The sequence below is a fragment of the Scyliorhinus torazame genome, chromosome 8 (genome assembly GCF_047496885.1).
Source record: "Scyliorhinus torazame isolate Kashiwa2021f chromosome 8, sScyTor2.1, whole genome shotgun sequence".
Lineage (NCBI taxonomy): Eukaryota > Metazoa > Chordata > Chondrichthyes > Carcharhiniformes > Scyliorhinidae > Scyliorhinus > Scyliorhinus torazame.
Window position 1 is genome coordinate 133,446,920 of NC_092714.1, and position 19,993 is coordinate 133,466,912.

Here is a 19,993-nt window from a genome sequence, read left to right on the forward strand (position 1 = left end):
TTGAAATTGTGACTTCTTTACCTGCTCCTCCTGATACACGAGTAAACTTTACCCACAAGTAAATTCTTTAAAGAGATCTGGCACCTTCTTATCAATCACCTCTTGATCAGGCTGCACAATATTTTGCACCTCCTTCGCTTACCTTGGGCTTTCCTTCACCATTCTAACAAACCCCACTGCCTTATCCTGTTTTACCACATCAGCCTTCCCAGTGCCTTTCTTCAACCACCACTGTGACTTTACATGGCCTAGTTTATTACAGTGAAAACATTTGAAACTTTTCATGTCTCTTCCACCCTCCTGGATTTCATTTTTAATCTGAGGTGCACTCTCTTTATTATCTCCCATCAGATCACATTTACTTTTACCACTTGAGTATTTCTCATGTCCCCAGTTTCTATCCCTCACAGGCTGAAACTGATGTCGGAAACCAAGCTTTGATTTATGGGCTAATTCATAATCATCTGCCATTTCTGCTGCTAATCCCGCAGTTTTAACCCTCTGCTCTTCCACACGAGTTCTCACTACATCAGGAATTGAATTTTTAAACTCCTCCAAAAGTATAATTTCTCTGAGAGCTTCATACGTTTGGTCTATTTTCAAAGCCCTTTTCCACCTATCAAAATAACTCTGTTTGAGCCTTTCAAACCCCATGTATGTTTGACCAAATTCTTTCCTTAAATTTCTAAACCTTTGTCTGTCAGCTTCAGGCAGTAGTTCATATGCACCTAAGATGGATTTTTTTCACGTCTTCACACGTTTCAGATACCTCCTCCGGTAGTGATGCAAACAATTCACTAGCTCTACCTACCAGCTTTGTTTGAATCAGTAATACCCACATGTCCTGTCGCCATTTCATTTGTTTACCTACCTTCTCAAATGAAATGAAAAAGGCTTCTACCTCCTTCTCGTCAAACCTTGGTAATGCTTGGACATATTTAAATAGATCCCCACCACGTCTTCGACCATGATGTTCTGTCGCACTATCCTCATCAATCTCATCCAACTGTACGTTTCCCTTTACGTCTGCCAATTTTAACTGACTGTCATGTTTCATTGGCATTTTCCGAAGTTCAAACTCTCTCTCTTTATCTTTTTCCCTGATCTGTATCTCCCTTTCTATTTCTTTTTGTTCTGCTAGGGCTATTCTTTCTTTTTCTTTTTGTTCTGCCAGGGCTATTCTTTCTTTTTCTCTCATTGCATATCAAGCTGCTTTAATTCCTTTTCATGTTCAAGTTGCTTTAATTCTTTTTCATGTTCAAGTTGCTTCATTTGCAACTGGAGCTTTGCCATTTCTCATGAGTCCAAATGTATCTCAGGCAAATGTAAATGCTCAGCTATCACGATAAGTATCTCATCTTTTCGCATTTTGCCAGGCAATGGTAACTGCAATGTTTTTGCCAAATCTAACAGTCTGCTTTTATTCTCTGTCCGTAAGGTACTGCGTGTTAGCATGTCCATCCCAAAAAACTTCTGAGCCTCTGAAAGAGCCATTGTCCACAACACACTCCCCACGTAAACTAGAATACCACACCTGAAAAGCAACCACACTATATGCTCACCCCTCACTGTCTTTAAGTTCACTAAGCCAATCCAATCGATCGACTTTTATCCCCCGCGAGCCCCCAATTGTTATGGGTCAGAGTTTAGAGAACTCCAAATTGTAGCATGGAGTTCAACTGACCCACAACTTTTAATTGATTGTGGTGTGGGGAGCACACTGCACGCTCTACAGGTGTGATACAGCATAAATGGACAAGTGTTTCTTAAAACAAAACAATGTTTATTCTATCAACTCGTTAACCTTTTTAAAACAACCATTGAATATCTTAACACCCATTAATTCAAAGATAACCCCCAAATCGTTTCAGCTGTCCTTTTAACATCCAAAAGACTTAACCAACCTTCAAACAGGAGCACATTAGGTTACATTCAATATATATATATATAGTGAGAAAGGGTTCAACCGTGCTGCTGCTTTTGGTTACCTCAGCTACAGCCCCTTTGTTTTCTTCATGCAGCTCACTGGAAACACAGACACACTCAAGCTGCTCTCTCAAACTGAAACTCAAAAAGCAGAAGTATTGCTCAGCTCCCCCCACACTGACATCACTTCAGTAACATGAGCAGTTCCATTTCTTAAAGGCACACTTCTTAAACACCCATTTCTTAAAGGTACTCTCACATGACAATTATTTTTCACGACCACTGGGTATCTCAAGGGGTTTACAGCTCGCGAGGCACCTTTTTTTGTCATGTTGTTTGAGAGATAAATATTGGTCAGGTGCAACAGGGGCAGCTTCCCTTGCTCTTCTTCAAAATAGCACCATGGGATATTTTACATCCACCTGAACAATCTGATGGAGCCTTGGTTTAACTCTCATCTGAAAAACCTGGTCACTGTCCATGTGGAGTTAGCACATTCTCCAGTGTCTGTGTGGGTCTCACTTCCACAACCCAAGGATGTGCAGGCTAGGTGGATTGGCCACGCTAAATTGTCCCTTAATTGGAAAAAAATTGGGAACTCTAAATTTATTTTTAAAATCTCTCATCTCAAAAATAGTGCTTCCAACAATGCAACACTCCCTCAGAACTGCACTGCAGTCAGCCTGGTCTTAAAGCAACCCTAATCTCTGGCAGGTGTTATGTGCCAGGGTTTAGAGAACCCCAAAGTGGATCACGGAGTTCACCTGACCCACAACTTTTAATAGATGGTGGTATGGGGAGCACAAGGCCCACTCTACAGGTGTGGTACAGCAGAAATCGAAAAGTATTTTCTAAAGCAAAACAATGTTTATCCTATGATCTCAACTGAACCTTTTTAAATATGCAGTGAACATCTTAGCAACCATTAATTCAAATACAACCCCCAAAGAATACAGCACTAAGTAATCCTTAAGGTTTCCTTTTCACATCCATAAGACTTAAAACACCTTTTACCAGAAGCACATTAGGTTTACATTCACTACTGCGAACATTTATAATTCTGAATTCACCAAATGATCAAGAGATAGACTTGCTCTGTCTGACTTCAGCTCCAACACTGAAAATGAAACTAAAACACACACTGCAGCAAACAGTCTAAAACGAAAGTAAAAAGCTGACAGACAGCCCAGCTCCACCCACACTCTGACATCACTGATAAACAACCATTTCTTAAAGGTACATTTCTTAAGCACCCATTTCTTAAAGGTACTCTCACATGACAAGGTAGGCAAGGTTGTCCCTGTAAACAATTTAATAATGTCACCAATGGGCTCCTTCCTTGTGTTATATTTTAGAAAACAGAACCCCAATTTCATGAGGTTTCATCACCTCGCCAACTTTTTCTCAGGCACCAATTCACCTCAGGATTTGGTCCACTGGGCCAGAACAATGTCCAACCACCTTTCCCAGCATCTCACCCATCTCTGCATTTCATATGTGCCATCTGTGGCTCAGCTGCTAAGCACAATTTCCTCTGAATCACAAGGTTCTGGTTCAAGTCCCATTCCAGGGCTTGAGCACAAAAATCAAGGCTGACACTGAGGGAAGAGTTGCTCTTTTGGTGGTGCTGTCCTTGAGATGAGACTTTAAACCGAGGTCCCTCTGTCTGTTCAGGGTGATGTAAAAGATCCAGTGGCACTATTTCGAAGAAGAGTTATCCCCAATGTCCTGGCCAAAATGTTTCCCTCAATCAACATCACAAAATATAGATAACCTGTTCATGGTAGTTTGCTGTACGTATACTGGCTATCACATTGGAACAGTGACTACACTTTAAAATCTACTCCCTTGTCTATACAGTAAAGCACTTTGAGATGTCTGGTGGCTGACCATAGATCAGAATTCCCAGTCTGCTTGCCTCTCACCATTCCTGCAGTACAAAGCTACAAATTGACATTTTGTACACGTTTTGCTGAAAAGCCATGAAATGTTACTTGCCTCCCAACAGTTAATAATCTTTATTATCTTGGTAGGCTTACATTAAAACTGCAATGATGTTACGGTGAAAAGCCCCTCGTCGCCACATTCCGGCACCTGTACGGGTACACAGAGAGAGAATTCAGAATGTCCAAGTCACCTAACAGCACGTCTTTCGGGATTTGTGGGAGGAAACCAGAGCACCAGGAGGAAACCCACACAGACACGGAGAGAACGTGCAGACTCCGCACAGACAGTGACCCAAGCTGGGAATTGAACCCGGGACCCTGGCGCTGTGAAGCAACAGTGCTGCAATGTACCTTATGTTAACAAACATGTTAAGTGCAGAACTGAATTATTACAAATGGAGTGGCTTCAAAATCCAGAACATTATCTCCCTTGCACTGATGCTAGTGTAGTACACGATGGAACTTTCAAAAACCTGGCAAAAGCAAGTGAATTATTAGAAATGAACTGGATTCTATTTGCCTGGTGTTCAAATTTTCATGGACTGTGGGGCAGCATGTGGCGCAATGGATAGCACTGGGACTGCGGCGCTGAGGACCCGGGTTCGAATCCCAGCCCTGGGTCACTGTCCGTGTGGAGTTTGCACATTCTCCCCATGCCTGCGTGGGTTTCACTCCCACAACCCAAAGATGTGCAGCTTGGGTGGATTGGCCATGCTAAATTGCCCCTTAATTGGAAAAAAAAATAATTGGGTATTCTAAATTTATAGGGGGAAAAAATAATTTCATGGACTGAATGAAATTGCATGCTGACCTCTTGCCTCTTTACATCCATGTTCCACACAACAATCCCACCATCTGCACCACAAGAGATCAGCTGTCGAGTATGATGTGCATAACAAAGGGATTGAACTTTGTCACTGTATGACAGAAACAGAACAAATAGTTAGCTAAAGCAGCACAATTGCATTCATGTACTGGTCAGAAAAGCAAGTGTACGTGCAAATCAATATAAATGCTGAACACTCACTTGTGGCCTTGTAATTCAATAGCAGTTCCCTTTCTGCCTCCTATATCCCACATAATAATGGAATGATCAGAGCTGCCTGAGAATAATGTTCGTTTAACTGGGTCCCAGCAAAGTGCAGTGATGCTGCCTGAAAGACAGAGATTTTCTTTGATCCAGTTAATTGCTCTTTGATGAATGTAATAAAAGTCAGTCGAAAGACAAACTTATGACATTTGGCATTGAGTAAGTTAATTCAATTTTTTCTTTGTGCTCAAAATTAATTCACAGAAGGTACTTTCTACCTTGCTTTACTCATGGGCAAACGTTCCTAGCACCATTTGTTTTGGATCTTACATTAGCATTTTGTGCTGATCATGAAATATGCCAGTACTAAAGAATGGAACATTTTTCATTGGCAGTTACAGCAAACACTCCCTGGGCAGGTGTAGGATGAAAATCAAAGCTTAATCCCAACCTTAGAAGAGCATCCTTACATCAGTGAGAATGTTTTCCTCTTCTCCGGTCAGCTGCGCTAAAACCCCTCTCGGTGAAATGAATGATTTCGGAAATGTTGGACTGTAGACTCCTATCAAATAGGGCTGAGGAGACTTTCATCGCCCCTGTCTGAGTTGGATTTAAACTCAGTCCTAGGGCTGAAATGATGGTGCTACATGCAGAAAGGGTTCTCTTCTTGTCATAAATACAGGTTACATCCATTCATTTACATTTATCCTGAAGAGAAATGAAGCTAAACTCAGGATTCTGGTTAATTACCTCACTTTGAACAGCGGAAAGTACATAACCTGTTTATACACAATGAGCATTTCACCACATCTATTGATAAATTCTCTTTCCAATCTTCACAAACAATAAACACAAATCAGGAGACAAGCCTGGAATACCTATAAAAGAACATTCTAATTGTTTATCACAAGAAACACACACAACATGCACTGCTTCAATTAGCATTCGCAATTATTTTGGATTTCTTCACATACTCATTCAGGTGTTTCCTTGATTGGCTCCATTGACTTAATCAGAAGTCATTTGACTTGTATGGATGGCAAAGGAAAGGAGTTCAATTCAGTCCTGTGTGCCATTGCCCGACAATGACCCATCACCCTGGAAATGTAAAGTCTCCATGAAAAGGAACTATGTGGAAGATGTTTGTACAGTCAGCTAGATGAAGCAATACATAACACACTTGGCTTTCCTTCCTCTTTGAACTTCATCCCATTACTCAAGTCTTTATAAATATCACAAAATGTTTCTCCATCTCAACCTAGCACATTTGCAAGTTCCGTGCAGCTCTGTCAGTGCAAGTAAATTTCTATAGAAGGTACGGGATTGCTTACATTGCAGTATTCTATTTCAGAGACACAAGCTCTCTCCTCTTCCCACTGATCACAGCGAAGCTCCAAATGTTTGTAACTATGAAAGGATCAGAGATCGGGCTGTTGTCCGAAACCATTCACTGGCAAGCTATCATTTGGTTTCAATTGCCTAGCATTTTCTTCAAATCTCTACAGTGCAGAAGTCCATTCGGCCCATTGAGTCTGCACCGACCCTCAAAGAGCACCCCACCCAGACCCACTCCCTTGCTCTATTTCTGTAACCCCACCTAACCTGCATATCTTTGAACATTAAGTGGCAATTTAGCATGACCAATCCACCTAACCTGCACATCTTGGTACAGTGGAGAAAACGGGAGCACCTGGAGAAATCTCACACAGACACGGGGAGAACATGCAAACCCCGCAGTCACCCAAGGCCAGAATTGAACCGGGGTCCCTGGCACTGTGAGACAGCAGTGCTAACCACTGGGCTATTGTGCTGCCTTGTTCAACATTCTCCCATTTCAGTGCCAACAGCTGCTGTTGTGTTTCCCAGCAACACATTTTACCAATGACTGGAATGTGACTAGGCCGTTAGCTAGAAATAATCTAAAGCAACTTCCAGATGTTCAACATACTCGCACGTTAGCAATGAAGGAAACATCGGAGAAGCAATGAGCAGAAGTAGGGAATTGTGCAATGATTATTTGACTGAGACAAGGAAACAAACATGAACTCTCACTGGACAAGGTCTGGTTTGCTTACCACTGTGTCCTTTAAATGTCGTAACTACAGAGCAATTGTCTTGTTCAAGCTTCAAAATCGTCACCTGCCCAGAATAATCCCCCACAAAAGCATGCCGTGTTTCAATGTCAAATCTGAGAAGAGCGGTTATGGAAAAGCATGAGTGCAAAGCAGTCTTAATTTAATTAAAATGCAACAAGTTATACTATACACAAGACAGCACATAAACTATTATGTTTAGGATACTGCAGACACGAGGCCCAAGCAGAGGTTCTGTGACTACCTAATCTTCGGCCACTCTCTGAACAGTGCCACGTAAAGCTTTTGTCCTGCCCCGTGCTCAGCACCCATTCCATCTCCAAGACAAATAGGACCATTGTCACTCGGTTCTGATGAGCTGAAAAAAGGAACAAATCATGTTGGTTCTCTAAAGCTCATGAATTTCACATTAGCATAAAGCAAAATATATTAAAATGACAGGTGGTAGTGGCACCATAAATTAGAACTATCAATGCTTCTCAGTAGCTTTTCAGCCTGCCTACTGACATTTCTACATTCATGGGAACAGTTTAAAGTGAATGCACTAGTTCAAAGTCATTGCCCCACTTTCAAATAGCAAAGAAAAATAGCTAAGCACAAAATGTACTAATGACCATTTCTACTGTTAAGTTTCAACACAAACCTCCCTTCCAAGTCTCATTAAAGTCTCCTGCACAAGACTGAAATATCAGGCCAAGATAGAGGTTACAAAGCTATGCCTGATAACAGCTCACAAGCAAGTAGTTATTCTTCTTCAAGCTGGACACAAGAATACACACACATACTCTTAAATTTATATCTAAAAAAATAGACTAGTCACTGCCACGGAGCAGAAAGAATGAAAACAGTTACAGGTTCAAGCAAACGTGGATGGACTGTGTCCCTGGAACTTTTTCAGGATGGGCACAGTGTTCCTAAGCACCTTATTCTTTAGAGATGGGGAGTGTGAATCTCTGGAATTCTCTACCCCAGGGGGTTGAGGATGCTCCATCATTGAATATATTTAAGACTGAGATAAACAGATGTTTGGTCGCTCATAGAATTAAGGGATATGGGGAACAAGTGGGAAATTGGAATTGAAGCCCAGGATCAGCCCTGATCATATTGAATAACGGAGCGGCTCGACAGGCCACATGATCTACCCCTGCGGCTATTTCCTCTATTCTTATATTTCATAACAGAGGATTTGTTCAATAATGAAATGTTGCTCACTTGTTCAGAAATAAAAATGTTTCCCTCCCATCACACTGGGTCCTCAAACTTTAGAGAAACATAGGCTCGCGATGATTTGATCAAGGTTCATAAAACAATCACAGTATTTGAATATGTTTGTGTAGACAGTTTGTTTCAACTAAAAGGGTCACAATCTCAAGTTATTTAAGTGCAAGAATTAGGTTAGATGTGAAGTGGTAGTTTCTTTGCCAGAGAATAGTGGATTTGTGGAACAGGCTGCTGCCTCTGACTCATTGAATTCCTTCACCCAAGAGTTGGACCGGTTTCTGGCTAGGGTGGAGATCACCTTGAATAATGTTAGTCATAGCCAGAGTGGTAGTCTTAGGTTTTGAGCACGGAGGGATTTCATCAATATCCCAGCCAACTACCCACACCCCTACAACTGGCCTAGGTTTTTAACTGGGCTGTCATCTCTCTTAGGAGAGAGTATGTGGCATCAAGTGAAGTGGGATGTATTTGTATCATGATGCAGGGGGGCATTGCCAGTAAGTAGGATAAGCTGAATGGACCAGTAAATCTATCACTGCCCATCACTTTTTATACATAAGCATGAAATGGATCCGCTGGACAGCCAACTTGGTAAAAGCACAGGCAGGCTGCTCCATGACCTCTGCAACATAACGTCAACCTGCTGTTTCCAACCTCATTATAATGAGGCAACACCTAATGTATCTGGTTAGTTCACAAAACAAAACCTTGCACTCAGATGTCCCTCAGTTAATGTCCCTCAGTTAATCACTCTTTGAGCAATGCAGAGATCTTTGGAAACACCAAGGATCGGTAAAGCAGAAGTTTCCTAGTCCTTGGCCAAGCCCTCAATCTTTGTACGCTCATGCTTTCTCTCCCTCCCTTCAAAAAACAAAAGAAGTTCCTTACCGAGGTAGCACTTTGCAGGAATCATTTTGTTGTAGTCTTCCGACAGTATAAACTCCTGACAAAAGACACAATATTTGAGTTGCAAATTTCTCTCAGGTCATTTTTATATACAGATTTAAATTAAACCAGCACTGCTTTTGGTCATTTGAAATTCGAAGAAACGTCAGCATTAGAATTTCTATTTAAAGGACAGTCCCCATGCGTATAGTTGGCAGGTTTGTGAATACTATTTTCCCACTGTATACAGTGACTGGTGTAACAAACAAATGGTCATGTAAAGCTGTTAGGCTCAAAAGATCTAAGAATAATTCTGTTCAGTACATACAGAGGGTGATTCAAAAATTTGCATTGACAATAGATAAATTTGTTAATTTTGCTGAGATTAATGTAGTAATTTTCAAAGTGATAACTTCAATTTTCAAATCCTCTGGCTACAGGTGAGGTGCCTGAGGACTGCTAACATTGTCCCATAATTAAAAAAGGGAGGTAGGGTTAGATCAGGAAATTATATGCCACTCAATCTAACCTTGGTGGTGGGGAAGTTACCAGAAAGATTTATTTTTCAAAGTGTATTTTAACTAAACATTTTTTAATGGATACAGAACAATAAAATAAAACAAAACACAGCCGCATACAAACAGAATAAAAGGATGCCATATTTTATAAAAGTCCTCAATTACGCCGCTTAGCATATATTTAATTTTCTAAAGATGCAAAAACTCCATAAGATCCCCCAGCCATACCAAGGCATTGGATGGAGAAGTTGACGTCCACTCCAACAGCACCCGCCTGCGAGTGATCAGAGAGGTGAAGGCCAAGACATCTGCCCCCGCACCCATCTGCAGCTCCAGCAGACCTGACACACCACATATGGCCACCATGGGACTGGGCTCCAATTCCATTCGTAGAATTGCCGACGCCGACATGGTGCTGAAGGAGGAAACTCAAAATCTCACCAGCTCAGGTCATGCCCAGAACAATTGCACATGATTTGCCAGGCTCCTCCCACAATGTTTACACTTATCTTCCATTTCCTCAAACAACTGACTCATCCTAGCCCTAGTTGAGTGCGCCCAGTGCACTACTTTCAACTGTATTAGCCCCAGTCCCGTGCACGACAAATATCATAGATATGGTTACGATCCAATAATTCCATAATCATAGAATTTACAGTGCAGAAGGAGGCCATTCGGCCCATCGAGTCTGCACCGGCTCTTGGAAAGAGCACCCTACCCAAGGTCAACACCGCCACCCTATCCCCATAACCCAGTAACCCCACCCAACACTAAGGGCAATTTTGGACACTAAGGGCAATTTAGCATGGCCAATCCACCTAACCCGCACATCTTTGGACTGTGGGAGGAAACCGGAGCACCCGGAGGAAACCCACGCACACACGGGGAGGATGTGCAGACTCCGCACAGACAGTGACCCAAGCCAGAATCGAACCTGGGACCCTGGAGCTGTGAAGCAATTGTGCTATCGACAAGGCTACCGTGCTGCCCCATAATTTTGTGGGTTCACCCTACGCAAGGCCTCACACCACACCCCCTGATCGAATTCCACCCCCTGATCTAATTCCACCTCAAATTCCTCCCACTTGGCCTTAGTTCCTAACAGGGATGCAGCATCCTCCGCCATTATCCTCCTGTAAATTCCCGAGGTGCTCCCCATCCCTATCCCCACAAGTGACAGAACCCTGTCCAACAATGAGGCGTGCTGCACTACCGGAGCGATGGGGAGCCCTTCCTCGCAAAGTCCCAAACCTGCAGAGATACCTAAAGTTCTCCACTGTGAAAGCCCAAACTTCTCTGATAACTCCTCTGGATTCGCAAACCACCCCACCCCCCCACCCCCCCCCCACCCCCCAGAAACATGTTCCCCAAACCTTCCACCCACTTGTCCACTGAGCCTCGAAACCTGGCATCCAATCTTGCCGCTCAAACATGTGGTTATCACAGATCAGCACCAGTTTCAACATCCTACCCAACTTAAAATTGCCGCCATATTTTCAACGTTCCGACCACCAATGGGTTACACAAAAATATCCTTGGAGAAAAGGGAAGCGGACCATTGCGAGCACCACAGCCCTAACCCCCTAAACAAACCCGATTCCATCCTCACCCAAACTGGTTCCCACACCAGTCCAATACCTTCTCAACACTCCCGGTTGCCTCCTCCAAATATCTGATTAAGTTTGTCGCCCAGGGCAGCACGGTGATGCAGTGGTTAGCACTGCTGCCTTGGATTGGCCACGCTAAATTGCCCCTTAATTGGAAAAAAATGAATTGGGTACTCCCAATAATAATAAAAGATCAAACTCTGCAACGCCAAGCTCCCAAATTGCCGGTTCCTATGCAGGACTGTACGCCTAACCCTAGCAAGCTTACTCGCTCAAATAGAGGACAAAATCAGTCTCTCCACCGCACAAAAAACGCTTTGGGCAAAAAAAACGGCAAGATTTGGAATAGGAACAGAAACCGTGGCAGAATGTTCATCCTCACAGACTGCACTCAGCCTGCCAAGGACAGAGGGAGGCTATCCCACCTCTGTCGGTCAGGCTTAACTCTAACCAGCAGACCCCTAAAGTTCAATTTCCGAAGCCGAGCCCAAACCCGCGCTACCTGCACATCTAGGTCCCTAAAATATGTGCCCTTCAAACGCAATGGCTACATCCCCAGATTAACTCCCTTCTTCGGCGGGGTGACCAAAAAACACTCATCGTCTCAAAATTTAACTTGTACCCAGAGAACGCACCAAACCAGTTCAGCAGCGCCATTATGCTCCCCGTACCGGGTCCGAGACATACATAACAAGTCATCAGCATTCAGGGGCACCTTATGCTTTACTAGAAAGATTTCTGAGGGAAAGAATATATCTACACTGGATAGACACAGATTAGAGAGACAGATTGTGCTAGGGGCAGGTTTAGTGGGCTAAACAGCTGGCTTGTAATGCAGAACAAGGCCAACAGCGCGGGTTCAATTCCCGTACCGGCCTCCCCGAACAGGCACGGGTTCAATTCCCGTACCGGCCTCCCCGAACAGGCGCCAGAATGTGGCGACTAGGGGCTTTTCACAGTAACGTCATTGAAGCCTACTTCTGACAATAAGCGATTATCAGGGATAGTCTGCATGGATTTCAGGAATGTTGTTTGACAAATTTAATCAAACTTTTGGAGGAGGTAACCAGGAGTGTTGATGTTGATGTGGTCTATATGAACTCCAGCAAGGCGTTTGGTAGGGTCCTTCGTGGGAGACTGGTCAAGAAAGTTTGGGCCCACGGGATCAAAGGCAAAATGGCACACTGGATCCAAAATTTGCTGAGGCGCAGGAAGCAGAGGGTGATGGTAGAGGGATGCTTCTGTGACTGCAAATCTGTTTCCAATGGGATTTCGCAGGACTTGGTGCTAGGCCCCTTGCTATTTCTGGTATACATTAATGATCGGAGCTTAAATGCAAGGGAGTTTGATCAAGAGGTTTGCGGATGACACAAAAATTGATAGGGTGGTAAATAGTGAGGAAGATAGCCGTAGAGTGCAGGAAGATATCCATAAACTGGTCAGGTGGGCAGAGCAGTGGCAAATGGAATTTAACTTGGGCAAGTGTATGGTGTACTTGGGGAGGGTTAACAAGGCAAAAGATTACAGTATGAATGATAGGACCCTGGAAACTACTGAAGATGAGAGGGACGGTGGAGTTCATATCCATATTTCCCTGAAAGTGGCAGGACAGGTCGATAAGGTGGTCAAGAAGACATATGGGATAAATCCTTTCATTAGCCAAGACACAGAATGCAAAAGCAGGGAGGTCATGCTGGAATTCTATAAAATGCTGGTTAGGCTGCAACTGGAGTACTGCATACAGTTCTGGTTACCACATTATAGGAAAGATGTGACTGCATGAGATAGGATGCAGAGGGGATTTACCAGAGTGCTACCTGGGATGAGGGGTCTGAGCTGGTAGGAAAGATTGAATAGGCAGGCATTGTTTTCCTAGAGTAGTGAAGGTTGAGAGTGAACCTGATAGAGGTGTATAAGAATGAGGGAAGAGATAGGGTGCATAGGAAAGCTATTTTTTTCCATTATTAGAGGAGTCAATAAATAACCAGGGGGCATAGATTTAAGTAAGAGGTAGAAGGCTAAGAGGGAAGTTGAGGAGAAACGTGTTCACTCAAGAGGATGGTGGGACTCTGGAACTCACTGCCTGAAAGGGTGGTTGAGTCAGAAATTCTTGTAACATTTAAGATGTATTTAAATATTCACTTGTGCTGCCGTACCCTCCAGGGCTATGTGCCAAGCACTGGAAAATAGGATTAGTGCAGTCAGATCTTTGTTTGACCAGTGTGGATATGATGGGTTGAATGGTCTCCTGTGCTGTAAACATCCATGAATCTAGCTCTGGAACCATCAGCTGTTTGTTGGAGAACAAGTTAAACAGGTTGGGTGTGCTCTTGCATTAAAATGAATCTGGAATGTGTCAACTCACTCCAATATTATTTCAAAGTTACTGTATAAGGACAAAGTCTCTTTCAGACTCTTTCCAACTCGGTAGCCTGCAAGAGCAACTCAAAACCATGGAGAGTTTGGATTTAACGACAGGTAATCAGGATTTATTCGAAATGGCCAGCATTCTCAACAAGTCCCTGTCAGTTGTCATGAGAATGTCGCTTTAAGAAATGTTTGGCTGCTCATATTACTGCAGTGATGTCAGACTGTGGGTTGAGCTGGGCTGTCTGTCAGCTTTTTTACTTTCGTTTTAGGCTGTTTGCTGCAGGGTGTGTTTTAGTTTCGTTTTCAGTGTTGGAGCTGAAGCCAGACAAAGCAGGTGTACTGCTGTTCTCTCTGCCATGAAAAGACTATCTCTTGATCATTTGGTGAATTTAGAATTATAAATGTTCTCAGTAGTGAATGTAAACCGAATGTGCTTCTGTTAAAAGATGTTTCTTCTGTCTTCTGGATGTTGTTTGGGAATTTATTAAGGATTACTTAGTGTTGTATTCTTTGGGAGTTGTATTTGAATTGATGATTGCTAAGATAAAAAGGTAACTTGAGTTCATAGAATAAACATTGTTTTCCTTTAAAAAATACTTTTCCATTTCTGCTGTACCACACCTGCAGAGTGGGCTGTGTGCTCCCCATACCATAATCTATTAAAAGTTGTGGGTCAGGTGAACTCCATGATCCACTTTGGGGTTCTCTAAACCCTGGCCCATAACACAGTGCTTATGCTTCAAATGAGCCTCCTCCCATCTTTCCTCAGCTAATTGTCAACATATTTCCTCATCTAACATCCCTATAATACATCTATACCATTTGCCTCAGCTACTCCCTGGGGTAGCAAGATCCACATTCTCATCACTCTCTGGGTGAACAATCTTTCTTCTGAATTCCTTATTTTATTTCTTGATGAATATCTGATATTGATGGCTCTAGGTTTCCTCTTCGCTACAAAAAACAAAGAAAATTACAGCACAGGAACAGGCCCTACGGCCCTACTTGTCTGCACCAACAACGCTGCCCGTCTGAAATAAAATCCCCTACCCTTCCAGGGACCATATCCCCCTATTCATGTATCTTTCAAGACGCCCCTTAAAAGTCACTATTGCTGGGCAGCATGGTGGCTCAGTGGTTAGCACTGATGCCTCACTGCACCGAGGACCAGGGTTCAATCCCCGCTCCGGGTCTCTGTCCGTGTGGAGTTTGCACATTCTCCCCGAGTCTGCGTGGGTCTCATCCCCACAACCAGTGTGCCACGAGGGACCTTGTCAAAGGCCTTACTGAAGTCCATGTAGACCACATCCACTGCCCTATCCTCCTCAATCAGCTTTTTTACTTCCTCGAAAAACTCGATCAAATTAGTAAGACACGACCTCCCCTTCACAAAGCCATGTTGACACTTGCTAATGCGTCCACTTATTTCCAAGTGGGAGTAAATCCTGTCTCAAAGAATCCTCTCCAATAATTTCCCTATCACTGACGTAAGGCTCACTGGCCTGTAAAGGCCTAGATTAGCCTTGCTACCCTTCTTAAACAAAGAAGCAACATTGGCTATTCTCCAATATAGCCAGTGAGGATACAAAAATTTCTCTCAAGGCACCAGCAATTTCCTCCCTCGCCTTTCCCAGTATTCTGGGGTATATCTCATCAGTCCCTGGGGACTTGTCGACCTTAATGTTTTTCAAGGCCCCAAATACCTCCTCCTTTTTGATCTCAATATGACCCAAACTATCTACACACCCTTCCCCAGACTCATCATCCACCAAGTTCTTCTCTTTGGTGAATACTGACGCAAAGTGCACATTTAATACCTCACCCATTTCCCCTGGATCCACGCATACATTCCCTCCCCTGTCCTTCCTGGCTACAAGTGGAAAGTTCTTTGAATGGACAGAGACCAAACCTATTTACCCTTTCATGACAGGCATAACCTCTCAATTTTTTTGAAATTGTTCTGTACATTATCTGCTGCCTCAATATCATCTGTAAAATACGACCAGAACTGTACACAGTACTCAAAGTGTGGTTTAACCAAAGTTAAACTCGTATAACTTCCCTGTTTAATTCTAATCCCCAGACCTAGATCCTTGTGTTCGATTTGCTTTTGTGACTTTATTAAACTACATAATATTTTTATAGTCATTTGTGTACTTGTCCTCCCAGATCTCTTTGCTCTTCTGTTCTATTTATTCTTATTTTCTAAATATGGTGTGACCTCATTGTTTTTCTTACCAAAATGACATAACATAGGGGCAGCACGGTAGCATTGTGCATAGCACAATTGCTTCACAGCTCCAGGGTCCCAGGTTAGATTCCGGCTTGGGTCACTGTCTGTGCGGAGTCTGCACATCCTCCCAGTGTGTGCGTGGGTTTCCTCCCACAGTCCAAAGATGTGCAGGTTAGGTGGATTGGCCCTGATAAATTGCCCTTAGTGTCCAAAATTGCCCTTTGTGTTGGGTGGGGTTATTGGGTTATGGGGATAGGGTGGAGGTGTTGACCTTGGGTAGGGTGCTCTTTCCAAGAGCCGGTGCAGACTCGATGGGCCAAATGGCCTCCTTCTGCACTGTAAATTCTATGATTTTTGATTCTAACTCACACTTCTGTTGAAAATAATATGCCAATTATATGCCCGTTCGTGCAATTTGGTTTAGTTCTCCTCAGTGTTGATCATATCTCCCAATATGGTGTTGCCTGCAAATTTAGAAATTGTATTGATTCCAAAGAGTCTTCCCGGCACTGACCCTTACAGCTGCATATTGAGTCCTCTAAACAGCTATACCTTTACTCTTACTTTGCCTTGCAGCCAGCCAGCTATCCATTCTGCTAATGGTCCCCTGACTCTTTAATCTGACTTTATTCATTGGTCTATTACACGGTCTTATTAAAGACGTTTTGGAAATCTAGATCTATCACATCTAGTACATTATCTTGGCCTATCGTCTCGATTATCTCTTCAAAGAATTCAAAGCGGTTGGTCAAGCAAGACATCCCCTTTTGAAATCCATGTGGCCATTTTTGTTTTAGGTCTATAGAGGTTTTATTTTCCCACGCAGACACGGGGAGAATTTGCAAACTCCACACGGACCGTGATCCAGGGCCAGGATCAAACCCGGGTCCTCAGCGCAGTAAGGCAGCAGTGCTAACCACTGCGCTGCTCTAATATATGGTTTTAATAATGAATTATTAAATGTGTTATTGTGCATCTGCCATCTCTTTCCTAGATTCTCTCAGAAGTGACTTTATAATCAGTGTCTAAGATAATAGGAATTGGTTACCACCATCTACTTGATATAGACAGCTATTTGGGATAAAGTGGGACAGTATAACTGGTGGTATTGTATCACTAATACTTAACATTTTCTTGGGATTTGGTTATTCACTTTTCTTGGTCAAAGTGGATACTGATAACAAGTGAACTGCGTTCAGTGCAAGAATGTAGGTTCACCAGCAGCAGAGATAAAAGACAGTAAGGGGGCTGTAACAACAACGATCATTGCAAACCTGCTAAATATAGCTCTTTCACACCACCCCTCCAAGTCAGTTCCCCTGATTCAGCACACTTCTGTTATTAATGACGATGATCGACTCCCAACTCTCTAGTCCCGAATGTAAAATCTTCCCAGAAAAAATAAACTGATTCAATACTACCACACAAGCAAATTCATATCGGACCCGAACCAAGTTCCAAAGCAAACAAGCTCAAACTAAAATAGACTTCCAATATGAATTCCGAATGCATGTATAACATGCATAACTGATTATGGGCTTCCATATCTGCCTTCCTTTAAAGGTTTCCAAGTGGCAAACTCAACGGTTACCAACTTGCGCAAGTGTGCTCCCATGATGCAGAGTTTAATCTCTGATGCACTGCCAAAGTCTCCAAACACAACTACTGATTCCATAAAGGGTCGGCCAGTCGGGAAGAAATTGTTACTGAATTTGCAATTTCTAAAGTTTGCTGGATTAATGCCATACAGCAAACAATGGCTTAAAATAAATAGCTTTAAAATCCAGACAAGGAAATCATTTAGCAATCACTTAGCACTGAAGATACAATTGTCACTCTTTTTTGTTTATCCAAGACCAACAAATGGCCTGTTTTTCTTACCTAGATTTTCATTCAGGTCTCACTCTAATTAAACATATCTTTGGTTTTTTGAAACTCTTTTTATTCTTTCATGGGATCTGGACATCACTAGCAAGGCCAGCAGTGTTGCCCAACCCTAATTGCTCATGAACCAAGTGGTTTGCTAGACCAGTGTTTGTCAAACTTTTTTTCTGGGGACCCATTTTTACCAACTGGCCAACTTTCGCGACCCACGCCGGCCGACCTTCGGGACCCACGACAGCCGACCTTCGGGACCCACGACAGCCGACCTTCGGGACACACGACAGCCGACCTTCGCGACCCACCATTTTCTCTTACCTTGTTTGCTGCTGACAAAATAGACGAATCGCAATCGCGCCCAAAGCCCGTGATGTCAATGTTGGGGGGGGGGGGGGGGGGGGGGGGGCGTGACCTGCTCTCTGCCTCCCTTCAGGCAGGAAGATTACATTGAATTTTTAAAAAATTCTTCTGCATCTCCGATTGCGCAAATTCACAGGGTAACAGCCGCAGCAACCAGCGTTTTTTTTTACAAGTTCGGAGGGGGGGTTTATTTGATAAGGTTTAACAGGAAAAAAATGCAGAAACTGAAAATGTTTTCATCCTCTAGAAATTGGAGGTTCACCACATTTCACCACAAACATTCTCTCCGAACTTTTTGCAGCCGGCTTTTAACAATGCCGACTGCGAACGGCCTTCAAAAAGGCTGCAACCAGATTTATAAAAATGTGACCGTACTGCCCATGCGTGCCCGCTCATCGGTGCGCATGTGCCGCAGTGCGGCGGCATTTTAAAAATATGTTCGTGGCTATTTCGAAGGCCGCTTGCAGCCGGCATTATTAAAAGCCTGCTGCTGCGTGCGGATTTGAAAGATCAGGAGCGCTGCGGCGGACTGCTCCGCGACCACCCGCGGTTCGCGCCCCCGACTTTGACAATGCTTGTGCTAGGCCATTCAGAGAGCAGTTAAGAGTCAATTACATTGCTGTGGCACTGGTGTCACATGCAGGCTGGACCAGGTAATGACAGCAAATTTCCTTCCCTAAAAAGGACATTTACGACAATTGATGATAGTTTCATGGTCACTATTACGGAGACTAGTTTTCAATCCCAGATTTATTATCCAAGGTCAAATTCACCAGCTGCCAAAGTGGGATTTGAACCCATGTACCCAGAGCATTTGCCTGGGCATCTGGATTAACAGTCCAGTGACATTAGCACTACATGATCATCTCCACCTCCAATTTAGCTATTTAACATTAACAAATGCTGCAGAGATTATGCTTTTGTTATGGGCCAGGGTTTTAAAAATTCCAAAGTACATTCATGGAGTTCAAACGACCTCTAACTTTTGGCTGAATTTGTCTTGGGTTGCACAAGAGGAATCCTTTCAGGTGTTATTCAACAGGCTTCTTACGTGCTATTAATCAAAAAAAAACAAGCTTTATTCTAAGAATTTAGTTGACACTTGTATAAACACACAGCAAAAATGTTTATCCATTACGAACATAAAGACCCCATACAGCTACAGCAATCGATGTATAATCCTTAATGAATTCCCCCTGAACAGTTCCAATTCAAAAACAAAATCCAAGTAAAACCAGAAAGCCCTTTTCAAAGGCGTGGCACAGCACACAACATTCTCACTTGTATAAGGCTGTTGTTATTGATACTCTGTTCCCCTTTTCAAACAGATTTGAATTCCTTCCAGAAAGCAATTATCTCTTTTAAGTTACCAAGGAGTCTTGAACAGCTGTTAAAATGAAGATAGAGAGGCAGGCCAAAAAAACTTCTGTTCTCTGTCTGAGTCCACAGCAGCCAAATGTGAAAAAGAAACCAAAAAACTCTCAGCCACAGCTCAGCTCCACCCACAAAAATTATATCACTGAAGCCATCTGATAAGACAAAAACCTTTCTTAAAGGGACACTCACTTTGTTCCTTGATGTATCCAAATACACTGATCTACTCACTCTATATTCTCCATTCTTCCGACACTGACAGACTCATTTTTAAAAAATAATCTTTATTGTCACAAGCAGGCTTACATTAACACTGCAATAAAGTTACTGTGAAAAACCCCTAGTCGCCACTTTCCGGCACCTGTTCGGGTACACAGAGGGAGATTTCATAATGTCCAAATTACTTAACAGCACGTCTTTCGGGACTTGTGGGAGGAAACCGGAGCACCCGGAGGAAACCCACGCAGACGCGGGTAGAAGGTGCAGGTTCCACACAGACAGTGACCCAAGCCGGAAATCGAACCTGGGACCCTGGAGCTCTGAAGCAAC

At 43.1% G+C, this 19,993-nt stretch overlaps 1 protein-coding gene across 4 annotated transcripts in view; it reads right to left on the reverse strand.

Moving 5' to 3' along the window:
- wdfy2 (WD repeat and FYVE domain containing 2) overlaps positions 1-19,993 on the reverse strand; it is a 97,967-nt gene that overhangs the window by 54,611 nt on the left and 23,363 nt on the right. For all 4 annotated transcript variants that reach the window (XM_072514202.1, XM_072514204.1, XM_072514205.1 and 1 more), the window contains 5 exons: positions 9,105-9,159; positions 7,203-7,353; positions 6,978-7,090; positions 4,900-5,026; positions 4,684-4,789 (listed from right to left, as the gene is read on the reverse strand). In XM_072514202.1, the coding sequence (XP_072370303.1) occupies positions 4,684-4,789; positions 4,900-5,026; positions 6,978-7,090; positions 7,203-7,353; positions 9,105-9,159 (552 nt within the window). The remainder of the gene's footprint in view (positions 1-4,683; positions 4,790-4,899; positions 5,027-6,977; positions 7,091-7,202; positions 7,354-9,104; positions 9,160-19,993) is intronic.